This window comes from Heterodontus francisci, chromosome 2 (assembly GCF_036365525.1).
Source record: "Heterodontus francisci isolate sHetFra1 chromosome 2, sHetFra1.hap1, whole genome shotgun sequence".
Taxonomy (NCBI): domain Eukaryota; kingdom Metazoa; phylum Chordata; class Chondrichthyes; order Heterodontiformes; family Heterodontidae; genus Heterodontus; species Heterodontus francisci.
Window position 1 is genome coordinate 15,465,036 of NC_090372.1, and position 27,430 is coordinate 15,492,465.

General features: G+C 43.6%; 1 protein-coding gene across 1 annotated transcript; it reads right to left on the reverse strand.

Moving 5' to 3' along the window:
• Positions 1–1,191: 1,191 nt before the first annotated feature.
• bphl (biphenyl hydrolase like) lies at positions 1,192–26,300 on the reverse strand. The gene is made up of 7 exons (XM_068054727.1): positions 26,152–26,300; positions 15,703–15,803; positions 12,775–12,941; positions 10,515–10,668; positions 8,965–9,096; positions 3,295–3,418; positions 1,192–2,173 (listed from the first exon to the last, which is right to left on the reverse strand). The coding sequence occupies exons 1-7, from the start codon at positions 26,256–26,258 to the stop codon at positions 2,077–2,079; spliced, it is 882 nt and encodes a 293-aa protein (XP_067910828.1). The 5' UTR covers positions 26,259–26,300; the 3' UTR covers positions 1,192–2,076.
• Between the last annotated feature and the right edge of the window lie 1,130 nt (positions 26,301–27,430).

Here is a 27,430-nt window from a genome sequence, read left to right on the forward strand (position 1 = left end):
TCAGTGGCAGTGAAACACAATGCAACTGCTGTTTAGTTAGGGCTAGACTCTATAATGTGGTCAGACACAAGAACAGCAGACATTCAGTGCCCATATTTAATGAGTGCTTCATGGATGCCCCCCTCCCTCATGTTGAGCCTTTGCTGTTAAAGTGGCCTCAGTTTATTAGACTTGTTGCAAGGAGCAGCTACATTTATCTCCACCTATTTCATTGCAGCTTTGTCAGAACCAGACTGAAGGTTTCTCAAAGGTCCGATTTGTGCCTGTTCCTCCAGAGAACTATCAATGTGTCTTGCCTATACAGGAGGTATGTGTTACATTTTAGGGTGTCTTGGAATCAGTCTCACTAACCACTCCCAAAAGTAAACCTCACACCCCTATGAACCAGAGTGTGCCCAATATCTCGGTAAATGTAGGAATACACAGGGGGCAAACAGAGAAACCTTAGCATTGCACGATGGCTCAACTGCACATAACTATGTGATCTCTTTGTCTTTGGTAGCAGAAGAATAATGTTCTATCAGACCATGGTTCAGGCTTGGACAAACCTATTGTACACAACAGGTTAAAAAAAACGCAAACGAGTAGGGGAATTTGATATGCTGTCTGCAGGATCTGGGTGTGTACAAATTAACAACAACTTTAAAAATGATCCATTGGTTGTGAAGCACTTTAGGACACCCTGAAGAGATGATATATATAAATGCTAATTCTTAGTAATTTCTCATTGGCTGTTTACTAGTCACTTACACTTTTGATTGGTTTGTTCCTCACCACTTTGGTTCTGATTTTCTGCCTCTTTACTTTTGCGCCGACACATAGTGTGACTCAAGGATTATGACACTGGAATTAAGAAAGTGGACACTATGCACAATTCTTTCGATATAGTTAGATATACATATTTGAACATATGTAACATTCTTACTATGTATATAAAATATTGAGAGCAATTTCAGTTGACTGGGAATATCTGAATTGTGTGTCGCAGTATTCAATTTTGCAAATTCTCAACATCGCCGTTTCTGAATGGTTGATGGACACGTCCCTGGATTATGACCGCACGCCGATCATTTAATTATCAACTAAAGAGCAAAAGAAAAGCACCAAGAAACTGCCTTCTCAGCTGCAAATGTACACTTAAGATGACAGAGGAAACAAAGAAATAAACACACCCTGTAAAATACAGTCGAGTTCTTTAAAAGCAAATGGAAACTTTATTAGATAGTCAACAGTTAATACAGAGAAAAATGAAAATGTGGAGCAACTTAGCTGATGTCTCTTAGCTATTTAAGCTCTTCTGCTCGACTGCTTTGCTACAGTTTTACTGAAGCCAGATGTTTCCAGTCTAAAAGCCACTCAACCACAACAACAATTTGCATTTATATAGCATCTTTAACATAGTAAAACATCCCAAGGCACTTCACAGGAGTGACTATCAAACAATATTTGACACCAAACCACCCATAGCAAGATATTAGGACAGGTGACCAAAAGCTTGGTCAAAGAGGTAGATTTTAAAGAGCGTCTTAAAGAAGGAGGGAGAGAGGTGGAGAGGTTTAGGGAGGGAATTCCCGAGCTTAGGGTCTAGGCAGCTCAAGGCACAGCTGCCAATGGTGGAGAAATTAAAATCAATGAGCACAGAGTTCCCAGAGGTGAGTGGGGCTGGAGGAGGTCGCAGAAATAGGGAGGGGTGAGGCAATGGAGGAATTTAAAAACAAGGATGAGAATTTTAAAATCAAAGTGTTGCTGCAACAGGAGTCAATTTAGATCAACTGCCATTAGTGATGGATTCAAGCACTATTTCTACCGGTGAAACTAATATTTGACAAACTTAGAAGACCCAATCAAATTTTGCAATGACAGAATTAATTTTTAATATGTATTTATTTAAATGGTTGACCTGCACAGTTGCACAGATAATACTTGTGTTTGGTTCAAGTGCATTCTGCATGCTGTGCAGCCCTCAGTATCTGAGCCAGAAATTTGCTTTTATTGACAAAGTGCCAGTTAGAGAAATGTGACTGTCTTCAGATCAAGATGTCAAAGCTCTTGCTGCCAGCATTAACACACAAACTGTCAGTCTGCTGATATTAAAAATTCTTCCACAAGACAGTTAAACTCTTTAGCAAACCGCAAATGCAAGTTATGTTTGCCTTCTTCCATCAGGTGCAGTCTGTAGACAGAGAAATAAAAAGAATCACAGTGAAGAGATGACAAGTGTCAAAGGAGGTCCTGTAAAGTTCAGACTATAGCAGTAAATATACAAATTCATGCACCCAAATTCCAGGCATGTCCTGCTGGGAGGTAAGGCTCTGCAGAAGGAGCACACATTGGTAAAATTGCCCATTATAACCCCTACTGGGTGTATAAGTCCTTTCCAACATTTAAAGGAGATAGGAAATATCATGTCAATGTGACTGTACAGTGATTATGTTGCACTGTTCTATAAAATCATAGACTCATACAGCACTGAAAGAGGCCATTCGTTCCATTGTGCCTATGCCGGCTATTTGAAAGATTTATAGAATTAGTCCCATGCCCCCACTCTGCAAATTTTTCCTTTTCAAGTATTTATCCAATTCCTTTTTGAAAGCTACTATTGAATCTGCTTCCATCAGCCTTCCAGTCAGTGCATTCCAGATCATAGCAACTCACTGCATAGAAAAAAGTCTCATCTCCCCATAACCCCCAGTTCTGTCGCCAAATATCTTCAATCTGTATCCAATGATTACTGGCCCTCCTGCCAGTCGAAAACATTTCTCCTATTTACTCTATTAAAACCCTATATTTGATTGAGTAAATAAGGAGAAACTGTTACATCTTGCTGTTTGTGATTAATGTTAGCACTGAGTGCCAAAGTGGGAGCTGTTGCACTCTCTGTTTAGCACTTACCGCTTGATGTGGCACAAATTGGAAAGAGAGTGGAGTAGCAGTCAAAACCCTAGCCTGTCTCCAAACTGTGTCAATGCAGGCAATTTTCACCTGCAGATTACCCACCCATTAAAGAACCCATCAGATTTTCAATTCCCATTGCAAGTCAAAATGACCCCCCCCCCCCCCCCCCCCCCATTAAGTTTTAATGTACATATGCATTTTTGTTACAAACAGATCTACCTGTAACAGGTTCTGGATGCAAAAGGGTTAAGGTTAAATGTTTCTGGATTTTCCCACACTGTACCCTCTATTTGGCCTGCACAAAATAGATACAGAAAACCTTTTCCTTCCTTCCTGAAGATCCTCCAGGAAGCATGTCCGCATCCAATTAAATCAACAATACACTGATCAGATCCTCACCTGGAGCCCTTGATGTGCTTGTGCAGGTAATCTGGGTGATACCTTGGCACCATAGGATCTTTCTCTCCATGAACTATGAGTGTAGGACATCTGATTAGTGGAAGAAGATCTTGACAAATATTTCCTACAATAGAAACACATATGAACAAAGTGGGTATGTGCCGGATGACGTCAGAAATTTTTTTAATGCACTGATTCTTTTGATGCTTACAGGTTCTATCATAGTATAAAAAACAATCAGAATATCAATCCTTTTTATTTTACAAATTTGCCAACATAGGCATAGCTTTTAATAATATATGAGCACAATTTCTTTCTATATAAAAACTGAAAACATAAAGGTCACTCAGGATCTGAATGGGAAAAACTTATTGGGCTGAATCTTCAAAAAATGTTTGCCCGTTAACGACACATGCCATTATTAATGTGCAAATCAGCCAGCAGAGTCTGAAGCTGGGGAGATATGCTGAGAGACGTGAATCTCCAGAACTTGCTGGTCAATTTATGCCGCTCCTCCGTTTGTTTCACACAAACGGCATCTGACCCTCGACCTCCCTGTTATGCTTAAGGACTTGCTGAATTTGCATATTAACTGATGACTAAACGAACCACATAAAGTTAAGTCTGGTAATTATTAATGTAAATACATTTTTAACAATGTGATAATTGCTGAAAATGGAGAAATACTGTTGAAGCTTTTCGTCTTGCACTCATCAGGACAATCTGAAAGAATACCAATGTAAGGAAAAATAACGGGCAAGGTACAGGACATACCCAACCAGCCCGTGCTTGCAAAACTCAAAACACAGTGTCCAATATCAGATGTGATTCCGCGATTGGACAACATTTGCTAAATAATCCTCAGTGTGCTAAGAATTACTCTGACAACCAATTTAAGATTGTCAGTAAGGTTCACAGTGTGGCGCATTTGCATGTACTGGAAGCTACATATATTAATACACAGGGCCCTGTTCTTTGCAGACAGAAAGAACATGTACAAATATTGCGCCTGTTCCAGGTACACAATATAAGTGACTGCCATTCGCTGGTTCACTCCTCAGGACAATGCCTTGACCAGAGTCAAGCTGCCTGGTTTAAATTTCAAACAAAGCTTGGCAGTTAACTGTTAGTCACCGTAAACTGGTGCATTTTCCATAGCAATGCCTCCACCAATCAGAGTTCACTTGCCAACCAATCAGCACTCTCTTCCCATACAGTATAAAGTTGTTATTTTATTGGTATTCTTGGGAACTGTCCTGATGAGTGCAAGACAAAAAGCTTTGGCAACATGTCTCTATTTTCAGCAATACTCAAGTTCTGTACATACAACTATTAACAAGATAACTCTTAATGCAATGCCAATCAACCTCTCCAGCCCAGAAATTGAACAATTTCAACTGGGGAGTATCATTCGTTCAAGTGGTAAATTGTTCTTAGATTTTTAAAACATCACATTTTTTTAAATTTTAAAATCTTTTCCTTTCAGTCTCTTTTCTCCCCCTGTCTTACTCCAATCTTTCACTCCCTCTCTATTTCTCTTTCTGTACCTGATGTGGTTTCTGGTTAAGGATTAATATATTTGGGAGCAATATATACAGCTGCAGCACCAAGAGATATTAAAAATCAAATTGGCTGATGTTGGACATGTAAAGCTGTTCTCAATCGATAAGACTTTTCTCAAGTTCCCCTGAGTTTATCAGAGAACAGCTTAGCAATATAGACAAAGACTGTCTCACACTCAATATCTGACCTGACCTGTGATGAGTAGCAGGGGCAGTTGTTGGGGGTGCTACAATTAACCACAACCCGGACACAGAAGGAGAAATTGGTCTAGGGTTCCTCTCTTCTCACTAACGATTAACCCTTGCTGGAAATGTGCACTTGTGGATGCAAGTTGGAGACAGGATTGGACTCGGATGTGATTTGCTCCTTTGCTCTTAGTCACTCACTGTTAAGACTCACACTTTGACAAAATATTGCTTTGGAACTGAACACCAGCAAGGAGTTAATAGCATTCAGAAGATGATGGTGGTGGGCGGGGGGGTGGGTGGGTGCAATTCACATGGGAAAAATGGAAAGGAAAGTCCTCAGGTGAGGTGAGAGTGACTGCCCTTGAAATCAAGGCAGCATTTGACCGAGTATAGCATTAAGGAGCCTTAGCAAAACTAGAGTCAATGGGAATCAGGGGGAAAACTCTCCACTGGTCGGAGTCATACCTAGCACAAAGGAAGATGGTTGTGGTTGTTGGAGGTCAATCATCTCAGTCCCAGGACATCACTGCTGGAGTTCCTGAGGGTAGTGTCCTAGGCCCAACCATCTTCAGCTGCTTCATCAATGGCCTATCCTCCATCATAAGGTCAGAAATGGGGATGTTTGCTGATGACTGCACAATGTTCAGCACCAAACGCAACTCCTCAGATACTGAAGCAGCCCATGTCCAGATGCAACAAGACCTGGACAATATCCAGGCTTGGGCTGATAAGTGGCAAGTAACATTCGTGCTGCACAAGTGCCAGGCAATGACCATCTCAAACAAGAGAGAATCTAACCATCTCCCCTCAATGTTCAATGGGATTACCATCACTGAATCCCCCACTATCAACATCCTGAGGGTTACCATTGACCAGAAATTGAACTGGACGAGCCATATAAATACTGTGGCTACAAGTGCAGGTCAGAGGCTGAGAATTCTGTGGCAAGTAACTCACCTCCTGACTACCTATACAACAAGGACTGCAGCGGTTCAAGAAGGCAGCTCACCACCACCTTCTCAAGGACAATTCGGGATGGGCAATAAATGCTGTCCTAGCCAGCGACGCCCACATTTGAACGAATAAATAAAAAACTATGGGAGTCAAGCCAGAATGAAAGAGAGCTACTTTTTGGTCATGAGCCTATAACAGTACTGTAGCCAAGGAGACCCTGGCATAACATGTAAACAATCATTCAACACCAGGGTTGTGGATCTTAGAAGTGGTCTCACATCCACCAGTATTTCTACTGAATATCGTTGCAATCAAGCAATGTCCATATTCATTGCTAAATCCAGGTTGCATGTTAATTCTGTATAAGACTGCTTTGTCAAATATATCATATTAAAAAGGTAACCATTACATTTACATCACTCTATAGATGCCATCCTGCACAAGTTGGACAAAACAGTAAATGTGTTTAACTATAAACAACTTTATAAGTTAACCAAATGAAAATTACTACACTGTTTCGAGTAAAACTATACAACAATACCATGTGAAAATCAGACACTGCATTTTCTGGCTTTTATATTTACACCAACTTTGTTGCAAAATATGAGTGAACGGAGGAATATTGACCCAATGATGATGCTCTGTCAGTTATGTTACCACCGAGGTGGGAGGAGTGCACTGTCTTTTCTAGTTCCACTTCTCCACAGGTCACAACATATATTTAAATGTTTACCCAGTTACCGATGTGGTCAGTCATACACTCTACTCTTTATCCCAGAATAAAATATACCAACCAAGTTTCTTTAATAAACAACAAAATTATCAGTTTATTATAAAACAAGACTTATCCAGCAACGAAGCAAAGCATTAACGCACAGATTGAAATATGAAAGTTCCCTTTTTAAATACCCCACAAGCATACACTCACACACACACTGAAAAAAAAAAGAAATTCTCTCTGCAGAGGTCTTTTACAAAAATACAAAAAAAAACTCATCTTGGCCAAATACTTGCTAATTCTTGAAAAAAAAGATGAGATATGTTGTGTCCCAAAATGGCACACAGTCTGGCTTCCGAGTATACAAAAACGGGTCACTGGGATCTTTTCTGAAGCAGTTCATTCTGGAGACTGCGAGAATGAGTCTGGTAGACTTTCCAGGAGCAATGTGGCATCAGAGGTTTCAGCCAGCACACTTGAATTGCTGGGTTTTTTCAAAGAGGTAGAGAAGAGATTAGCTGGGTATTTTTCTCTTGGCAGGTTTACACCAACTGTACCAAACAATATCTCAGAGGTGAAACCCCAAACAGCCAGTCAGAACCTCGTGACCCTCATACATCTTGACATGTCACTTACCTGTAAACATCTTCCCCAGGTCACCAAGGTTTCTGTTGTTTATTGAGCTGAAGGCATGTGACTTCCAGTAAAAAGTTGTTTTCAAACAAGACCTCTCAGTGAGCCTTGTGAAAAACACATCCATGGAGTCTTTTAAGTTTTCCCAAATAAACCAATATCCAGCATCTATGAAATCTTCAGCCTTCCAAAATGAATCCATTTCCACAATTTAAATAAGAGTCCTCAAAAAAAATTAACAAAAAACAAAGCACTTTCATAACAGTTAACTAACTGCAGACAAGGAATAAAACCCACATCTGCAATGATCAGTAGAACCATAGAAGTTTAGAGCAAAAAGGAGGCCATTCGAATCATTGTGTTTCTGCATTCTCTATGTTAGAGCAATCTAGAACTAATCCCACTGTTTCACTGTCTCCCCAAAGCCACTGATTCTGTAATCAAGGTTATTCTCACTGTTAGTGGTTGCCGCATCAAAGCTTGTAGCCACATAAATTCTGCCAGTTAGGTTTGAACTGCAATAAAAACAGAAAATACAGAAATACTCAGCAGGTCAGGCAGCAGCTGTGGAGAGAGAAACTGAGTTAATGTTTCAGGTTGATGAACTTTCGTCAGAACCAGTTTGCCAGTTTTGATAAAAGGTTATTGACCTGAAACCTTGGGGGGAATTTTATGCTCGCCCCTGCATCAGGTCTGGAGGTGGGGGGAGCATGTAATCAGGTGGGATGGTGGCAGGGGGGTGCCCCCCACCCACAATTTAAGTCCGGATGGGAAGGCCTGTGAACGGCCTTCCCACACCGCCCCCCCCCCCCCATCAATTGAGGCCCTTAAGTGACAATTAGTGTCCAATTAAGGGCCTCAGCCCACCGCCGGAATTAGCTCAGCAGCAGGTAGGTCTCTCACCGTGTGGGGAGCACACCAAACAAACCCTTGTGGGCTGCTTGCCAGCTTCAGGTGGGTTCCCTTGTTAAAAGGCACTTCGTGCCTGAATGAGGGACCTGGCATCGGGAAGGGGTGGGGGAAGCTGCAGAGAGGCACCCCCTACCCTTTGCTGCCAACCCACCTACAACTGCCTCCCCCGTTACCCCCACCCCGCGAAGCCCCTCCTGCTGTGACTTACTTGTGGCCTGGGTCCAGTACCAGCAGCAGCCACCTAACTCAGCAGTGGCACTGCTGAGTTAAAGAGCTGCCAACCTCTAATTGGCCAGCAGCTCTCAGCAGGTTGAACCTCCACCGCCAGGGTCCTTGATCCCAGGGAAGACCCACCGCTGTCCACTTAAGTGCCTAATTGGCACTTGATCTGGTGGGCCTTCCGCATGAGGTGAGGCAGGCTCTCGCTGCCACTTTTGCGGTGGTTGAGACCCCCGTCACCCAAACAGAATTTAACTCTGTTTCTCTCTCCACAGATGCTGCCTGACCTGCTACGTATTTCCAGCATTTTTCGTACTTATTTAAGACTTCCACCATCTGCAGTATTTTGCTTTTGTATTAGGGCTCCAAACTGTATTTATACTGCAACAACTTAATAGGAAACTGCAAGCTATTATAATTGATATATGAGCATTGCCTGATCTTTCAAATCCTGTTATCTTCATTTCCCGATACTTATCTTACCATCGGCTCCTTTTTCAAATTCACTGATGCCATCTATCCAGGCATCCCAAGTCTTTGCGAAATATTCAGCCCCGTACATCTCCACCTTAGGTTTTCTCATGTTTTCACTCCATCTTGAGACATCTCGAACAGCTGGAATCAAGTAGGACTGGTGAGGATCAAAATGCCGGATACAGTGGGAAACAACACTATCGCAAAGTAACAGAGAAATTCCAGGGCGTTCTCCCACTGTAATCTCATTGGGAATCCAGTGGAATCACCACAGAAATAACGGAAAGGTCTGTCTCAGCCATTTAAAGTCATTCCGAGTGGAGATCAGGATAACCCCTGTGGAATTTCATGCTTGAACAGTTTAGAGAACAAACTGGATGTTCAATCTTCCCAGTCAGAAAGGACAAAACCTTCCCAGTTAGCAACATGAGGCAGTGGCATTTTATGAATGTCTTATAATAGAAGATCCGTGTAGTACACATTGGATTAAGATTATGTGGGGGGTGGCGGCAGGGTTGGGGGGGGGGTGGTGGAATCTGAAGCAGCATTTCTTAAGTGCAGGGATCTAATGGTGGTCAAACGCCTGCCTTCAGCTGACTCAAGAACAGCATAGATGAAGGAGCAGAAAGCTGCTGAACGTTCTGGGAGAACCAGATGGGGAAAAAAACAAGGGAAAATGAAAGAGTAAGGTAAACACCCTTGCTCTTGCAAAAACAATTTGCTTTCAACTGCTAGTCAATGATTTATTTTCATCAACATCACAGAATTTTGGATAATGCAACAGGTTTAAGCTAATAAGGATTTTTCTAACATACGGGCCTAGATTCTCCTCCCCAATTTTACAGCTGTGGCTAGTGTGAGGGAGATTTAAAGTTCATGGCGTTAAAAATCTGTCTGTTTTCAGGCCCAGAATCAGTACCACGCAGGCTGTGCATGCCCCAACCACAGGCCGGTTCGAAATTCAGCCTCAGGCCTCATTTTCTATAGTTCTATGGTTCTATTTAAGTTTGGCAAACTGCCAATGCCATTCACACCGCCACTGGCAGCTCACCCATCTTGGAAATTAATTTCAGGTCCTCAGGTAACTGCTGGGGGCAGGGGTGGGGGTTGGGGGGATTATTATCTGTGTATTTCAATGTTTCATTTTTTAAATTCTTTCACGGGATGTGGACATCGCTGGCAAGGCCAGCATTTGTTGCCCATCCCTAATAACCCTTGAACTGAGTGGCTTGCTAGGCCATTTGAGAGGGCAGTTAAGAGTCAACCACATTGCTCTGTGTCTGGAATCACATGTAGGCCAGACCAGATAAGGATGGCAGATTTTCTTCCCTAAAGGACATTAGCAAACCAGATGGATTTTTTATGACAATCGGCGATAGTGTCATGGCACCATTACTGAGACTAGGTTTCAATTCCAGATTTTTACTAATTAATTGAATTCAAATTCACCAGCTGACATGGTGGGATTTGAACCCGTATTCCCAGGACATTAGCCTGGGCACAGTGATGTTACCACTACGCCACCATCTCCCCTAAAACCACGTAAGAAACATACTCACCATTATAAAGTTTTACGTCCTCCTTAGTAACAAAGGCATTTGCACCCCACACAACCAATTTGTGAACCAGGCCGGGATATTTCGAGGCAGCAATCAGAGCTGTTATTCCACCATCACTCCAACCCAGAAGAGAAAACTTCTTGAACTGCAATGCCTGGAAAGAACAACAAGATTCATGATACTGTGCTACAATATGATAATGGATATCTCGGCACATGCCTAGGTATTTTGGGCCAACCAGGTGGCTGATGCAGAAGCATATATCACGAAAAAATACAGCTGATACCTGCCTCCATCCCTCACAGTGGATATATTTTCTGCTCACCTTAGCTTCAGTTTTGTCCTCACTCAGCCCAGTTGTGACCAAGCTGAACTACTTCAAGCTCTAAATTAAAAGCAAAATACTGCGGATGCTGGAAATCTGAAACAAGCTGAACTACTTCAAGCTCTGTTGTTCTTAAGAAACTAATAGTGCACCCTTCCTCTGAGCAAGAATGGAGAGCGCTCACTGCCTTACAGACGCAGGAAAACCTGCTCACCTGCAGGCAAAGGCAGCAAATCTTACAATCCTCAACAGAGGCTATGTTGGTTCTGCTTGAGAAATTCGCATACATTTTCTCTATTTAACCCTTTCCTCCCTTGAACAAAATACAGTGAAAAGGTAGACCCCCAAAAAAATTCCACAATACAGTCAGAGAACACAGCAAATAAATTAAACAAAGGAAAGCCTTTAACTAAATACAATAAAGTACTGAGTGGAATGAGTGCATCAGCTTGTTATAACATACATCGATGTTTCCGAGCTCCCAGAGTCCTTGTCAAATCAAAGAGGAAGAAAAGTCTAGAGGGTTTTTGCTCAAAGAACCGTGTTGATGTCTATTTACTAAAAATATTTAAATATTCCTCATTGTTTTAAAAATAGATATCTCAACCAATAGAAACCGACTGTGCCTGGACTCCTCAACTTGATACAATTTAAGGGGCATCTCTGTGTGTTCCAGAATAATTACATTCATTGTAATGAAGCCTTCAATTTCAGACGGACCTGCAATCTCACCTGGGACTGGCTGTCCCCAGGAAGGCACTTTAAACAGCTCAGTATGCTGCATATACCTCTACAGAAGACTTCCAAGGCATATTTTTGTAAGACAGACATCAGCTCAGTGCGCTGAATTCTTTCCCCGTCCTCTTCATTGCAACATCTTGCATTTATATAGCGCCTTTAACGTAGCGCAATGTCCCAAGGCGCTTCACAAGAGCAACCAGAAAACAAAATTTGACACTGAGCCTCATAAAGAGATATTAGGGCAGGTGACCAAAAGCTTGGTCAAAGGGGTAAGCTTTAAGGAGCATCTTAAAGAAGGAAAGTGAGGTAGAAAAGTATTGATGTTTAGGAAAGGAGCTCCAGAACTTTGGGCTTTGGTAGCTGCAGGCATGGTCACCAATGGTGCAGTGAGTAAAATCAGGATGTGCAAGAGGCCAGAATCGGAGGAGTGCAGAGATCTTAAAGGCTTGTAGGCTGGAGGAGGTAACAGAGATAGGGAGGGGCAAGGCCATGGAGGGATTTGAAAGGCAACTACAGCATGGGAAGGAATAAAACAGAAGCAGAAACACAATTAAAGAAGAAACAGCCTTTCAATAATCGAAGATGGCAACTACCTTTCCAATACTGTTTAGCTGGGTCACTGACCCGAAACGTTAACTCTGCTTCTCTTTCCACAGATGCTGCCAGACCTGCTGAGTGGTTCCAGCATTTCTTGTTTTTATTTCAGATTTCCAGCATCCGCAGTATTTTGCTTTTATATCTGTTTAGCTGCATGCTGAGTAGTTTTAAATTCTGGTATAAAATGAAAAATTCTGTCATTGACTAAACATAACAATTTTCATTTTATTATTGGAATAATATACCTAAATTCTATTAACTTTTATTTTCTGTTTCTTTTCTCACTTTATCTTATTGCACTTTTCCTTCTTTCGCTCCTTTAATTTTAGATTGATATATATTATAAAACAAGGCACAAATAGAAACAAAACAGCCAAACAAATGCTTTGAGCATGCTGTTGGGAATCAGACATTTCCAAAATGCTTTCAATTCCATTACATTAACAACTGGACAGTATCTCACTGCACAGAACTTAACAACGTTAGTAATTCCAACAAAATTCAAAGTTTGCACTTTTACGATTTGTGCTGAGCCTAACTTTGACCACAGAAATTCCAGCAGTGGGGAGTTTAGGATATTTTTTACAACGCACTAACCTGCATTAAGTCCACAGCATCTTTTGCATCCGTGTGGAAGAAATCCAAAGGAAACTCTCGTTGTGGAGGGATGGAGTGTCCATAGCCCCGAGGGTCCCAGGAAACAACTGTGAAACATTCCTTGTTCAAGGACTTAAGCTGAGGTCCAAAATCAGTCTGACTGCTTCCTGAAAGTAAAATTGAATGTAAATCTGCCCATTCTTACATATTCCACGCAGAGGGTCATCTTTCAGACGTATGTTCATTAATACAGCACATACCGTTCTACAGTACTTAAAGGTGCAACAGATGAAACACCATCACTCAGATTTTCACACTCTGCTGTTTAGCAATGGTTAAAATAGATTTTTATCCCTCTGCGTATCTGTCAGTTTTTTCCACTCGTGAAGACGTTAACACCTTGCTGGGATATCAGTCCAGGGGCAGTAATTTCTCTCTTGTACCAGAGCCCGTTTATCATGCGAGCTTGACAGTCTATTTGGCCAGTTTCCCAGTGGGTTTCCCGGCCGAGCTCAATCCTCTGGCCAATCAACAGCCACATCAGTGCACTTTGAGCAGGGTTCATTAGATCCTAGTCGGGTAATGAGGAGATACAAACTTGGTCAGTCTTGCACCCAGCAGCACAAAGTCAGTTGTAGCTACCCAAATATATAAAGAACGACACATAGAGTCATAGAATGATAAAGCACAGGAGGCCCTTCAGCCCACCATGCCTGTGCCAGCTCTTTGTGAGATCTATCCAATCAATCCCATTCCCCTGCTTTTACCCATAGCTTTGCATATTTTTCCCCTTCAAGTATTTATCCAATTCTCTTTTGAATGTTACTATTGAATCTGCTTCCATTACCCTTTCAGGCAGTGCATTCCAGATCACAACAACTTGCTGTGTAAAAAATGTTTCCCCATGTCACCTCCGGTTCTTTTGCCAATCACCTAAAATGTGTGTCCTCCGGTTACTGGCCCTTCTGCCACTGGAAACAGTTTCTCCTTTTTACTCTATCAAAACCCTTCATGATTTTGAACATTATTAAATCTCCCGTTAGCCATCTTCTGCTCTAGTCTCTCCACATAACTGAAGCCCCTCATCCCTCGTACCATTCTAGTAAATCTCTTCGGCAGCCTCTCCAAAGCCGTGACATCCTTCATAAATCATGGTTCCAGTATTTTATAAAGTTTTAGCATAACTTCCTTGCTCTTGTACTCTATTCCTCTGTTAACAAAGCGTTTTTTAACAGCCTTCCACATCTCTCTGTTCCTGCACCCTCTTTAAAATTGTACATTTAGTTCGTATTGCCTCTCTTCATTCTTCCTACCAAAACGTATCACTTCACATTTCTCTGCTTTAAATCTGCCACATGTCCGCCCAAACATAAACCACGTATGCTTCTTTCAATTCATTTTAAAATAAGTTGCAGCAATAAGGAGGATCAAAAGCAACGGCGTATGTTCCATACAGGATGAGTGCAGACGTGTTTCCGACTCCGCAAGATTAAGGTCTGCTCTCGTAATTAGTGCTAGCATTTCGCAACACGTGCAGTTCCTAGTCTCTGTCATCAGCTATAGCTGATGGGTGGCCTTGTTCAATGAGCTGCCTGTGAAATGGGCTCAGGTTTCAGAAAGACATAAGCAGGCAGCTGTAGATGATACAGTTCAGGCACATTTAAAATGGCTACAAAACACATGACAATTTGCTTGAAAGTTTAAAATGCAAAGTTGAATTATTGATAGTTTTCCAGTTTTGGTGTTTATTTTTGTCACTTTTTTTATTTCAGGGCTTCCCACAGTAGAAATGTAAAAGATAAAAGCAAATGTTTTAATTTTACCAGCTACCTTGGACCAGCTGTGATCTGTCCAAAGGCAAGGGATTGCAACCATTAACACTGATGCAAATATTAACTCTGTACTGTATCTTTCTATAATATTCTGGAGAAAGCCCCAAAACATCATCCAGTATTATTATTAGTAAAATCACACAAATTATGACAAAATATTGAAATGTAAACACTCTGTTTAGAATCATAACAACAGAAAGTGCTGGAAATACTGAGCAGGTCAGGCAGCATCTTATAGTTTAGAGATACAGCACTGAAACAGGCCCTTCGGCCCATTGAGTCTGTGCTGACCATCGACCACCCAATTATACTAATCCTACACTAATTCCATATTCCTACCACATCCCCACCTGTCCCTATATTTCCCTACCACCTTCCTATACTAGGGGCAATTGCTAATGGCCAATTTACCTTTCAACCTGCAAGTCTTTGGCATGTGGGAGGAAACCGGAGCACCCGGAGAAAACCCACGCAGACACAGGGAGAACTTGCAAACTCCACACAGGCAGTACCCAGAATTGAACCCGGATCACTGGAGCTGTGAGGCTGCAGTGCTAACCACTGCACCACTGTGCCGCCCATCTGTGGAGAGAGAAGCAAAATGAACATTTCAGGTCTGTGACCTTTCATCAGAACTGGCAAAGGTTAGAAAAGTATTAGGTTTTAAGCAAATGAAACGGGTTTGGTGGGGAAGAGGACCAAAGGGAAGGTGTGTGATAGGGCAGAGGGCAGGACAGATTAAATAACAAAGATGTCATGGGACAAAGGCAAAAACACCCCTTAAAACCTACCTCTTTGACCAAGTTTTTGGTCATCAGCCCTAATATCTACTTATGTGGCTTGGTGACATATTTTATTCCATAATGCTTCTGTGAAGTGCCTTGGGATGCTTTATTACATTAATGGTGCTAGATAAATGCAAGTAGCTGTTATTGAAACGCAATTATAGCCTTTTAAATAGTAAGCTGTAGATAGCAGAATCATAACACTTGAAATGTGATCACCTACCTGATCAGTTAAGGTAAGACTGTTCTGTTAAATTCTGTTCCTACAGAGCATAAAATCAAATCAAAAGGTGAACATCCTGTATACTTACCTAGTGCCCCAGGGAGTAGTAGCAGTGCATGGTCCCCCTTCCCCGTTTGTTGATAATGGAGGTGAACCCCATTAACTTCCTTTTTTGCAGATGTTATTGTGCTGGAACAAAAATGAAATTAAAAATCAGCATGTTCTATATATCTTCATACACATATATAATGAACTGAGAGGTCCATGTGGACGTGAAAGATACCACGGCCCAATCACGGAACAGTAGGCAAGGTCTCTCCAGTATCCAACATAGGAACAAGAGGAGGCTATTTAGCCCCTCAAACGGGTTCTGCCATTCAATGAGATCATGGCTAATTTGCGATCTAACTCCATATACCCCCCCATTTAGACGAGATTACAGAGGTACAGAGGGGCAAGGCCATGGAGGGACTTGAAATGAATGAAAACTTTAAAAGGTCTTTCTCGACTGGGAGTCAATGTAGGTCAGCGAGCACAGGGGTGACAGGTGAACGGGACTTGGTGCGAGTAACAACACGGGCAGCTGGGTTTTGGATGACCTCAAGTTTATGGAGGGTAGAATGTCGGAGGCCAGCCGGGTCTGCATTGGAATATAGTCAAGTCCAGAGGTGACAAAGTCATGAATGAGGGTTCCAGCAGCAAATGAGCTGAGGCAGGGACGGGGGCGGACGATGTTACAGAGGTGGAAATAGGTGATCTTAGCGATGATGCAGATATCTGGTTGGACGCTCACACGGGGTCAAATATGACACCAAGGTTCAGAAAATAGTACAGGAGAAATTAATGGAACTGAAAGTTGACAAATCCCCCGGATCTGATGATCTACATCCCAGAGTGTAGAAAGAGGTGGCTGTATAGTGGTGGTCATCTTCCAAAATTCTATAGATTCTGGAGCTGTTCCTGAATATTGGAAGGTAGCAAATGTAACCCCACTGTTTAAGAAAGGAGGGAGAGAGAAAACGGGGAACTACAGACCCATTAGCCTGATGTCAGTAGTAGGGAAAATACCAGAATCTATTATAAAGGATGTGATTACTGGTCATAGACTCTATGAAAAAAATGGTCTGATTGGGCAGAGTCAACATGGATTTACGAAGGGGAAATCATGTTTAACAAACTTGTTAGAGTTTTTTGATGATGTCACTAGCAGAGTGGATAAGGAGGAGCCAGTGGATGTGGTGTATTTGGACTTTCAGAAGGCTTTTGATAAAGTCCCACATAGGAGGTTAGTAAGCAAAATTAAAGCACATGGGTTTGGAGGTAATATACTAGCATGGATTGAGGATTGGGTAGCAGGCAGAAAACAGAGAGTAGGAATAAATGGGTCATTCTTGCGTTGGCAGGCTGTGACCAGTGGGGTACTGCAAGGATCAGTGCTTGGGCCCCAGCTGTTCAAAATCTACATCAATGATTTGGATGTGGGGACCAATTGTAATATTGCCAAGTTTGCGGATGGCATAAAACTTGGTGGGAATGTGAGTTGTGAGGAGGATGCAAAGAAGCTTCCAGGGGATTTGGATAGGCTGAGTGAGTGGGCGAGAACATGGCAGATGGAATAGAATGTGTTAAGTGTGAGGTTATCCACTTTGGTAGGAGGAACGGAGGTGCACAGTATTTCTTAAATGGTGAGAGATTGGGAAGTGTTGATGTCCAAAGGGAGTTGTGTGTCCTTGTTCATAAGTCACTGAAAGCTCGCCTGCAGGTGCAACATGCAATTAGGAAGGCAAACCGTATGTTAGCCTTTATCGCAAGAGGATTTGAGTACAGGAGCAAAGAAGTCTTGCTTCAATTATATAGAGCATTGGTAAAGCCGCACCTGGAATATTGTGTGCAGTTCTGGTCCGTTTGCCTGAGGAAGGAAATACTTGCCATCGCGGGAGTGCAACAGGGGTTCACCAGACTGATTCCTGGTATAGTAGGATTGCCCTATGAAGTGAGATTGAGGAGACTGGGCTGGTATTCTCTGGAGTTTAGAAGAATGAGAGGCGATCTCATAGAAACTTACAAAATTCTTAAAGGGATAGACAGGGTAGATACAGAAAGGATGTCTCTGCTGGCTGTGGGATCTACAACCAGGGGACACAATCTCAGAATAAAGGGCAAGCCATTTAGGACTGATGAGGAGGAATTTCTTCACTCAGAGGGTGATGAATCTTTGTAATTCTCTGCCCCAGAGGGTGGTGGAGGCTCAGTCACTGAGTAAGTTCAAGACAGAGATTGATAGATTTCTAGTTGCTAATGACATCAAGGGATATGAGGATAGTGTGGGAATATGGTGTTGAGATTGACGATCAGCCATGATCTAGAATGGCGGAGCAGGCTCGAAGGGCTGAATAGCCTATTCCTGCTCCTATGTTCCTAAACTAGAGAAAGATGCGAGTTCAGGGCTAGGGCGGGGGCAGCTTTAGAGGAAGTTGCAATGCCAAAGGAGACTGGTTAGTAAGTTATTAAAAGTATTGCATCTAGTATGTTCTTTCTGCTTGTCAATTTTTCTCATCTAAAATCCTACTTTTGGCATCGTACTTTGTTAATTCAGTAAAAGGGCAGCAAATTAGAACTGAAGAGAAAATATACAAATTAAAAGGTGGCTAGAAAAGTACCAATGAGTAACTACTGATCCCAAAACATGAGCAAAAGTTCCAGAATGCCACATAATGGAAGTTAAATTCGACCGAGCTAGTTTCTGTAAATCAGTGACCATGCTAATTGCGTGCTTCATCAAGTAACAGCCGATCATAAAATAGAAAGACTATCCTGTGACTCACTGTGGGGAACACCACAGGAAATCTGCTAACTTAAATATAAATGGTCTGTCTCGAGTGTGCGTACCTCACACTTCAAACCAGTGGATCCCTCTTGACCTTAAACTGGAAATTTCCAAGCATGCAAACCTTTCTCACCAACAGCACCTAACCTCTAACTGACACAGGGATGTACTTACTACTCCTGTGGCTTTAAAATGAAAGGTCACATTAAACACCTCACAATACATTCTGCACTATATGGTATAACCATTATAAAACAATGTAGCATCTGACTTACTGGGCTGAACTTTATCTCGGCCATGGGGGCGACCCCACCTCAGCCCTCTATCGGATCAATGGCGGGAAGGTAATTAACTGCCCGCTGTTGTAGAGGCTGACCCTTTATGGGACAAGATCCTGCCCCAAGAGCTGCCAGTCAATCAGAGGGCCAGTGGCTTAACAGCACCACCAGGAGTGGTGGCCACTGCTGGTGCTGCAGGAGACCCAAAGCAGCGTGCAAGAGACCAAGTTAAGTGGGGACGGGGTCAGGCAAGCCCCAGTGAGTGTGTGGGGAGGTGCAGGGGGTGTCTTGCTGTGGGCCATGGAAGGCAGTCATCGCCGCTGGGGGAGCCCTCCATGGGCCACAGATTGCTCCCAGAGGAGGGACCCTCAAGCCCACTAGGAGGCCACCAGGTCTCACCTGGCAGAGTCTCCCCATGTCAGTGGGCCCCTCTGATGTTGACTAAATGCCAGTGGAGGCAGGAGCAGCCCTTAATGGGCACTTAAGTGGCTTAGTTGGCCTCTCAGTGGATACTTCCTGTCCACCACAATGTCCACAGCAGACAAACTGGCATGGGGGCAGGAAAACATCGGACATGCCACCCGAAGCCACCCTACACCATTTTATCTGCCACCACCCCCACCCCACCCCCCACCCCGTCTCCCAGCCCGTTTCCAAGGGCTAAATAAAATCCAGCCCATTGTCTGCAACGTCACAGGAGACCTAATGGTCTTTTTTCAAACTATACACACCAAACAAACAGTAATCAGCACTCGTTCTAAAATATATCCAATTAATTTGTGCAGAGTCAATGGATCGCAGCCAGGGCAATGGTCGGAATGCTGCAATTGGTCTCAGGGCCTCTAAGCTGGAGGAAGCAGAAAGCTGGCCAGACATTTTGCTCCTGGTCACTATCCTGCTGGGAAGTGCACATTAGATTAGAACAGGAAAGGGCTCAACTGTGTTGCCCTCAATGAGTAAATCGATTACCAAATTCCCTGTCTATGGTAGCTACATGGCAGACACTTGGCTGAAATATGGAAGGGTAACCCCAGCAAGTCAGTACAGAAGGGAAGAAAGGATATGCAACAGCAGATACATTTTTCCCCTCATCTCAACCATATTAACTGGGGAGTGGGGGAATTATGGTTGGAACAAAGCAGGAGAGAGAGGGTTACCTGAATTTGATACCTGGGGTCAGGGAGGGATGGCGCAATGGAGAACTCACAGGGTCCAGGCTTTGTAAATCTTGTGGGGTTGCATCCTGGCAGCCTCAGGTGAGGGGAATGTGGTGGGTTAGAACAGGAAAGTGGGACTGGTAAGTATGCGAGAAGGGAAGACTGGGTGCACAGGGAAAGACCAGATCCAACCCACCTTAGAAATGCAATAAATTTAATCCCCTTAACATGGGAAGCTGGTCATGTGTCCAGAGATGCCAGTCAGTCTATAGTCATACAGCACCGAAACAGGCCCTTCGGCCCACCGAGTCTGTGCCGACCAACAGCCACCCATTTATACTAATCCCACATTCCCACCATTCTCCTACCACCTACCTAAACTAGGGGCAATTTACAATGGCCAATTTACCTATCAATCTGCAAGTCTTTGGCTGTGGGAGGAAACTGGAGCACCCAGCGGAAACCCACACAGTCACAGGGAGAACTTGCAAACTCTGCACAGGCAGTACCCAGAACCGAACCCGGGTCGCTGGAGCTGTGAGGCTGCGGTGCTAACCACTGCGTCACTGTGCCACCCTGATCCTCTTACTGCTCCTGCAGCCTCCTCCCTAGAATCCAAGGACAGTAAAACGACAAAGCACATGAACCTCCTGTTTCTGTTCACTGCATGTAGCTTGTTATTGTTACCCCTGTGATCTCTCCCAAATATTGCATTTTCTCCAGCAGTCTCTGCCCAACTGGAGCTGGCTTATTCCTCCAGTGATCTCTGCCAACTGCCACTACGCTGTACATCCATTTACACAGTTCCCCCGAATAACCCGGCAAAATATTTGGAAAAAAAGAATGCAAGAAGCCAGAACAATAGATAAGAGTCATATATGATCCTCTATCACTCCCCAAATCACCTGTTCAGTGCATGTGTCCAGCAAATGACACTCCTCTACTGTGCTTCAACCATGTGGAAAATAAGACAAGCCATTGAAATTATGGGCGCTCTTCACACACAAAAAGATTCCTGTAAGAATATGAAGTGAACTATTTACACAGTTGGGTTTGCTCCTTTTCATGGAATCATAGAATAATACAGCACAGAAGGAGGCCATTCGGCCCATCGTGTCTGAGTCAGCTCTTTGGTAGAGCGATCCAACTAACTCCACTCCCCTGCTCTTTCCTGATTGCCCAGCAAATTTTCCCCTTCACGTATTTATCCAATTCCCTTTTGAAAGTTACTACTGAATCTGCTTCCACCGCCCTTTCACGCAGCGCATTCCAGATCACAACGACTCACAGTGTAAAAAATGTTCCCTCATGTCCTCTCTGGTTCTTTTGTCAATCACCTTAAATCTGTGGTTACTGGCTCACCACCACCTTCTCAAGTGTGATTAGGGATGGGCAACAAATGCAGGCTTTGCCAGCAATGCCCACATCCCATGAACAAATAAATAAGTGTTTTATAAAGATTTAGCATAACCTCCTTGCTTTTGTTCTCTATTCCTCTATTAATAAAAGCAAAGGCTCCCCATATGCTTTTTTAACAACCTGCTCAACTTGTCCTGCCACCTTCAAAGATTTGTACATGAACCCCCAGGTCTTGCATTTCTGCACCGCCGCCTCCACCCCCCACCCCCCCCCCCCCCCCACCCCCGCCACCCGCTTTAAAATTGTTCATGTCGCCTCTCCTCATTCTTCTAACCAAAATCCATCACTTCACACTTCTCTACATTTAATGTCACTTTACCTTTGTCCATTTGACAATATTTTTTCTCTATATTTTTATTTTATTTTATCCCAGAAGCAGTGAATTATCTACTGGAGGAAACCTTTTCAGTTAGTTTTCATTTCTAAGCAAATTACTTAATATCAAATAAGGAATTTGAACGGTCTTATTGAGCATAGTCAGTAAATTTAAGATCATACTCAAACCTTCAAAACGCTACCCTCATACCAAAGAGCGGTACAATTCTGGGATATCCCTGGGGCATGCTGCCCTGAAAAATACCGAATTTTTACATTAATAGTAGTTAGTTCTAATTAATTTTAAACAAGTTTTTACTTCACAATTGATAGATCTTAGTCTACACAATTCGAAAGAAGAACGATTTGGGTTTTCAGCGAGCCAACCAGTCCAGCGTTTCCCTAAAAGCTACCACAACTGTCACACTCATTTTTACATTCACTTTCTGTCTCCAATTCTCCCACAAAGTTTAAGAGATGCTTCCTGTCCAATATCCCTACCTAGTCTTCCAACATTCTTCCACTCCAACCACACCATTTCAAGCAAGCACTTTTCTCCCATGCCCAACTAATTTTGTGCTGTTATTCCACTATCTCCTTTCCAGGTAACGCTGGCCTGCTCATTCCCTGCCTTTCCTAAGCTGGCTCATTCCTCCTCGCCACTTGTGCCTGTAATATTCTCATCTTCACGTCACCTTCTCTCCACTCTCCTCTCTCTTCTCTGCCCCTTTGCTTCCCCCAGTTATCCTCTCCCCACCCCACACCCACTTCCCCACAACCCACACCCCCCCCCCCCCCCCCACCCCAGCACACTCTCCAGGAACAATCTGCCCTTCTGCACCACTCATGATTCCCTTCCCCCTCCCCAATATGGTTCTCAGGCTTTCCCTCCCCTCGAAGCTTTCCTCTCCCTCCCACCCAGTACTACTCTTGAATTTTCCTGTCCCATCTCAGCTCTGAGACTTCTCTCCGTGCCGCCAAAGTGCTGCTCTTCGGTTCCATGCTTCTCACGACTTTGGGACTCAGGCCTCCTGTAATTGCTACTCCCATAGAAAAGAAAGAATTTGCAGTTATAGTGCACCATTCACAACCTCAGAATGTCCCAAAGTGCTTTACACTCCATTACGCCCCGTTTGAAGTACAATCACTGTTGTAATGTAGGAAACGTGGCAGCCAAATTGTGCACAGCAAGGTCCCACCAACAGCAACGAGATAATGACCAGCTATTTTGGTGACGTTGCCTGAGGGACAAATATTGGCCAGGACAGCAGGGAGAGCTCACTTAGTCTTCTTTGATGAAGTGCCATGGGATCTTTTACATTCACCTGCGAGGACTGACATGACCGCCTGGAATACATACTGTGGGGGTGGAGCCCCTACTACTGTGAGAGTTTTGATACAGCCTGCAGTAGGTGTCAAATTCTCAGCAGCAGCAGGAGGTAAGAGTCCCAGACTGATTTTCACCTGCAAACATGGACAAGTCGGCACTTTTCCCCAAAACACTCAACTGTTCATGAAATCGCCTCCATTTCTGGTCTACACCAACCATGTTTTTTTTGTCACTTGGGCAGCCAGAACCACCCTATGGGTCTTCTCCCGGGCTTGGGGAAATCTGCTGGTGCAGATCCAGGATGTTTTGGGAGGGCCTCTCCAACTGCTTGCCCATGTTTTGATCTCTGGTGAACTCCCAGGTGACTACAAAATGTGAACACATGGATGTCACTCAAAGAACATGGCATTGGGTCAAAAGTTTTTCAGAGTCCGTCATCAACAATTTCTTTTTTACTTTGGACTGAGTTTTATTAAACATGATAAACGGCTGTTAGTGGATATTTGGCTGGAATTAGGATTATCCAGCAATGTCTCACTAATGTGAGCAAACAAGAGTTATCTGACAGCAATCATTTTGTTCTGTTCATTGGATATTGGAGTCAGTCAATATACTGGGCCTCCTATGGTCATTTCGCAGGCAAGACTTTTATATATGGATTGATACGTTTTAATGGACAATGGTGGAAGGCTGAGAGGAGATTTGATAGAGGTATTCAAAATCGTGAGGGGTGTGGACAGAAACGATAGGGAGAAACTGTTCCCACTCGGGAAAGGATCAAGAACAGGAGGGCACAGATTTAAAGTAATTGGCAAAAGAAACAATGGTGACATGAGGGGAGGCAGTGGCGTAGTAGTAATGTCAATGGACTAGTAACCCAGAGACCCAGGCTACTGCTCTGGGGATGTGGGTTTGAATCCCACCACGGCAGATGGTGAAATTTGAATCCAATTAATCTGGGAATGAAAAAGCTAAAGCTAGTCTAATGGTGACCATGAAACTATTGTTGATTGTTGTTAAAACCCATCTGGTTCACTAATGTCCTTTAGGGAAGGTAATCTGCCATCCTTACCTGGTCTGGCCTACATGTGACTCCAGACCCACAGACCAATGTGGTTGACTCTTAAAATGCCCTCTGAAATGGCCTAGCAATTCACTCAGTTCAAGGACAATTCGGGATGGGCAATAAATGCTGGCCAAGCATCCTACAATTGAATTTTTAAAAAAGGAAAAACTTTTTCACACAGTGAGTGGTTAGGAACTGAAATGCACTGCCAGAAAGTGCAGTGAAGGCAAGTTCAATTGAAGCATTCAAAAGGGAGTTAGATAGTTATCTGAAAAGGAAGGATGTACAGGGTTATGGGGAGAAGGCAGGGGAATGGCACTAAGTGAATTGCTCACTCGGAGAGCCGGTGCAGACATAGGAGCAGGAGTAGGCTATTCAGCCCATCGAGCCTGCCCCGCCATTCAATATGATCATGGCTGATCGTCCACTTCAATGCCTTTTCCCCACACTAGCCTCATATCCCCTTATGTTATTTGAATTTAGAAATCTGTCAATCTCTGCTTTAAACATAATGACTGAGCTTCCACAGCCCTCTGGGGTAGAGAATTCCAAAGATTCACAACCCTCTGAGTAATGAAATTTCTCCTCATCTCTGTCCTAAGTGGCTTCCCCCTTATTTTGGGATTGTGTGCCCTGGTTCTAGACTCCCCAATCAGGGGAAACATCTTACCTGCATCTACTCTGTCTATCCCTTTAAGTATTTTGTAGGTTTCAATGAGATCGCCTCTCATTCTTTGAAACTCTAGAGAATACAGACCCAGTTTCCCCAATCTCTCGTCATAGGACAGTCCCGCCATCCCAGGAACGAATCTGGTAAATCTTCGCTGCACTCCCTCTATGGCAATAATATCTTTCCTAACGTAAGGGGACCAAAACTGCGCACAGTACCCCAAGTGCGGTCTATCCAAGATTCTATACAACTGAAGCAAGACGTCACTACTCCTGTACTCAAATCCTCTTGTGATAAAGGCTAACATACCATTAGCCTTCCTAATTGCTTGCTACACCTGCATGTTAGCTTTCAGTAACTTATTGACAAGGACACCCAGGTCCCTTTGTACATCTACACTTTCTAATCTCTTACCATTTAAGAAATACTCTGCACATTTATTCCTCCTACCAAAGTGGATAACCTCACATTTTTCCACATTATATTCGAACTGCCACGTTCTTGCCCACTCACTAAGTCTGTCCAAATCCCCTTGAAGCCGCTTTGCATCTTCTTCACAACACACATTCCCACCTAGTTTTGTGTCATCCGCGAACTTGGAAATACTACATTTGGTCCCCAAATCCAAATTACTGATATATATTGTGAACAGCTGGGACCCAAGCACTGATCCCTGCGGTACCCCACTAGTCACAGCCTGCCAACGCGAGAATGACCCGTTTATTACTACTCTCTGCTTTCTGCCTGTTAAGGAATCATTAATACATATTACCTCTTATCCCATGTGCTTTAATTTTGCTAACTGACCTCCTGTGGGGGACTTTATCAAAGGCCTTCTGAAAATCCAAGTATACTACATCCACCGACTCCCCTTTACCAATTTTGTCAGTAACATCCTCAAAAAACTCCAACAGGTTCGTCAAACATGATTTCCCATTCATAAATCCATGTTGACTATGCCCAATCAGATCATTATTATCCAAGTGTCCATTTATCACATCCTTGAGAATAGATTCTAGCATTTTCCCAATGACTGATGTAAGGCTAACACGTCTGTAATTCCCTGTTTTCTCTCCCCCTCCCTTCTTAAAAATAGTGGGGTGACATTTGCGACCTTCCAATCCTGCAGGATGGGCCGAATGGCCTCCTTCTGTGCTGTAACAAGTCTGTTTTTGTGTGACAAGGTCCCTTTAAAAACAGGGAGGTTTGCTTTTGAATGCAAGTCTGCGCTCAGAAAAAACTGGCAGCTTTCGCATACAGGATAAAGCAGCAGGAACAACATCAGGCAGCTTTAAAACAGCCAACTTTAACCTGAGCTGGAGCCCAGTTGAGCGTGCTCGTTCTCCCCTGCAGCAAACTGGTTGTACCTGGGCCTGAGGTTTTGCTATTCGGTTTAAAGGGCCCAAGGAAACACGCTCCTGAAAACGAAACCTCATCGGAGTTTTTTCCTTTTGCGCAAACCGATTGATATTTACCCGTACAGGACGCGAGTCCCCGCGGTCACCCGAGCTTTGCAGAGAGCTGGAAGCTGCAGGGATCCGGGGAGGAATCTGCTGCAGCAACGGCGGGCGGATTGCAACATGTTCGCTGCGAAAATCCCATTCGCCGCGATCCTCGGGTGGTGTCACAAATTAACGGTTGCCAACCCCTCCCGGATTGCCCGGGACTCCCTGGGAATTGAAAATGGATCTCCCGGGAGAAACATCATAAAGAAGGGCATTCACACACACACACAAAAAATTGAATCCACCAGAACAGATGGAGGCCATTCGGCCCATCCCGCCTGTGCTGTCTCCTTTAAAGAGCTATTCAAATTAGTCCGACAATCTTAGATAAATCAAACGTTTTCCTTTTCATTTTCTTTCCATGCTTGTCTCTATTAGTTATAATTGGAAATGGGCTGGAGAGAGTTGACAAAAGGAAATTTGCCTGTGGGCAGGGTGGTTGGGAGTGAGCGGTCTTGTGAATGCACCCAACAAGTGTTGATAACCCGACATCCTGTTGTTATCCTTCAGAGAATTGTGGTGCACTGTACGGGGAAAATCCCGGAGCTCAAACAGCCTGAGCAGAATTAAGGGTGTATTTAGTTGGACTGTTGTGATGCCACTATGGTTACCATTGCTGGTTGGACCTATTTCTGCCTCCAACCACCCATCCCCCTTTTAACCATACAACTGCCAAATACTGTGGATGCTGGAAATCTGAACTGGGAGTGCTTAGAGATGTAAATGGTGTTAAGCAACGGAGGAAAGGACAAAGGGGGAAGGCAGGAGAGATTAAATGATGAAAGGGATGATAGTGAAAGGCAAAAGGAAATGGTAATGGGGCAAGTAAAGAAACAAAAGATGTGTCTCGAGGAAGTATAAATGGGAAAAGCAGAATCACCAACAACAGTCGTCATCATGTTCAAACAACATGAAGAAAACAAGTAAGTCATAGTCTCATTGTGGCCAGACGGAGGCCATTCAGCCCATTGAGTCCATGCTGGCTCGCTGTAGAGCAATCCAGTCAGTCCCACTCTTTTTTTAGTCGTTTATGGGATGTGGGCGTCGCTGGCCAGGCCCGGATTTATTGCCCATCCCTAATTGCCCTCGAGAAGGTGGTGGTGAGCTGCCTTCTTGAACCGCTGCAGTCCATGTGGGGTAGGTACACCCACAGTGCTGTTAGGAAGGGAGTTCCAGGATTTTGACCCAGCGACAGTGAAGGAATGGCGATATAGTTCCAAGTCAGGATGGTGTGTGACTTGGAGGGGAA

Excerpts from the sequence above, each read along its gene's own strand:
- bphl (XM_068054727.1), bottom strand. The coding sequence starts at position 26,258 with ATGTTGCAATCCGCCCGCCGTTGCTGCAGCAGATTCCTCCCCGGATCC. Across the intron at positions 15,804-26,151 it reads GGGACTCGCGTCCTGTACGG|CACAATAACATCTGCAAAAA; the intron begins GTAAATATCAAT and ends TTTTTGTTCCAG. Across the intron at positions 2,174-3,294 it reads AAGCACATCAAGGGCTCCAG|ACTGCACCTGATGGAAGAAG; the intron begins GTGAGGATCTGA and ends CTCTGTCTACAG.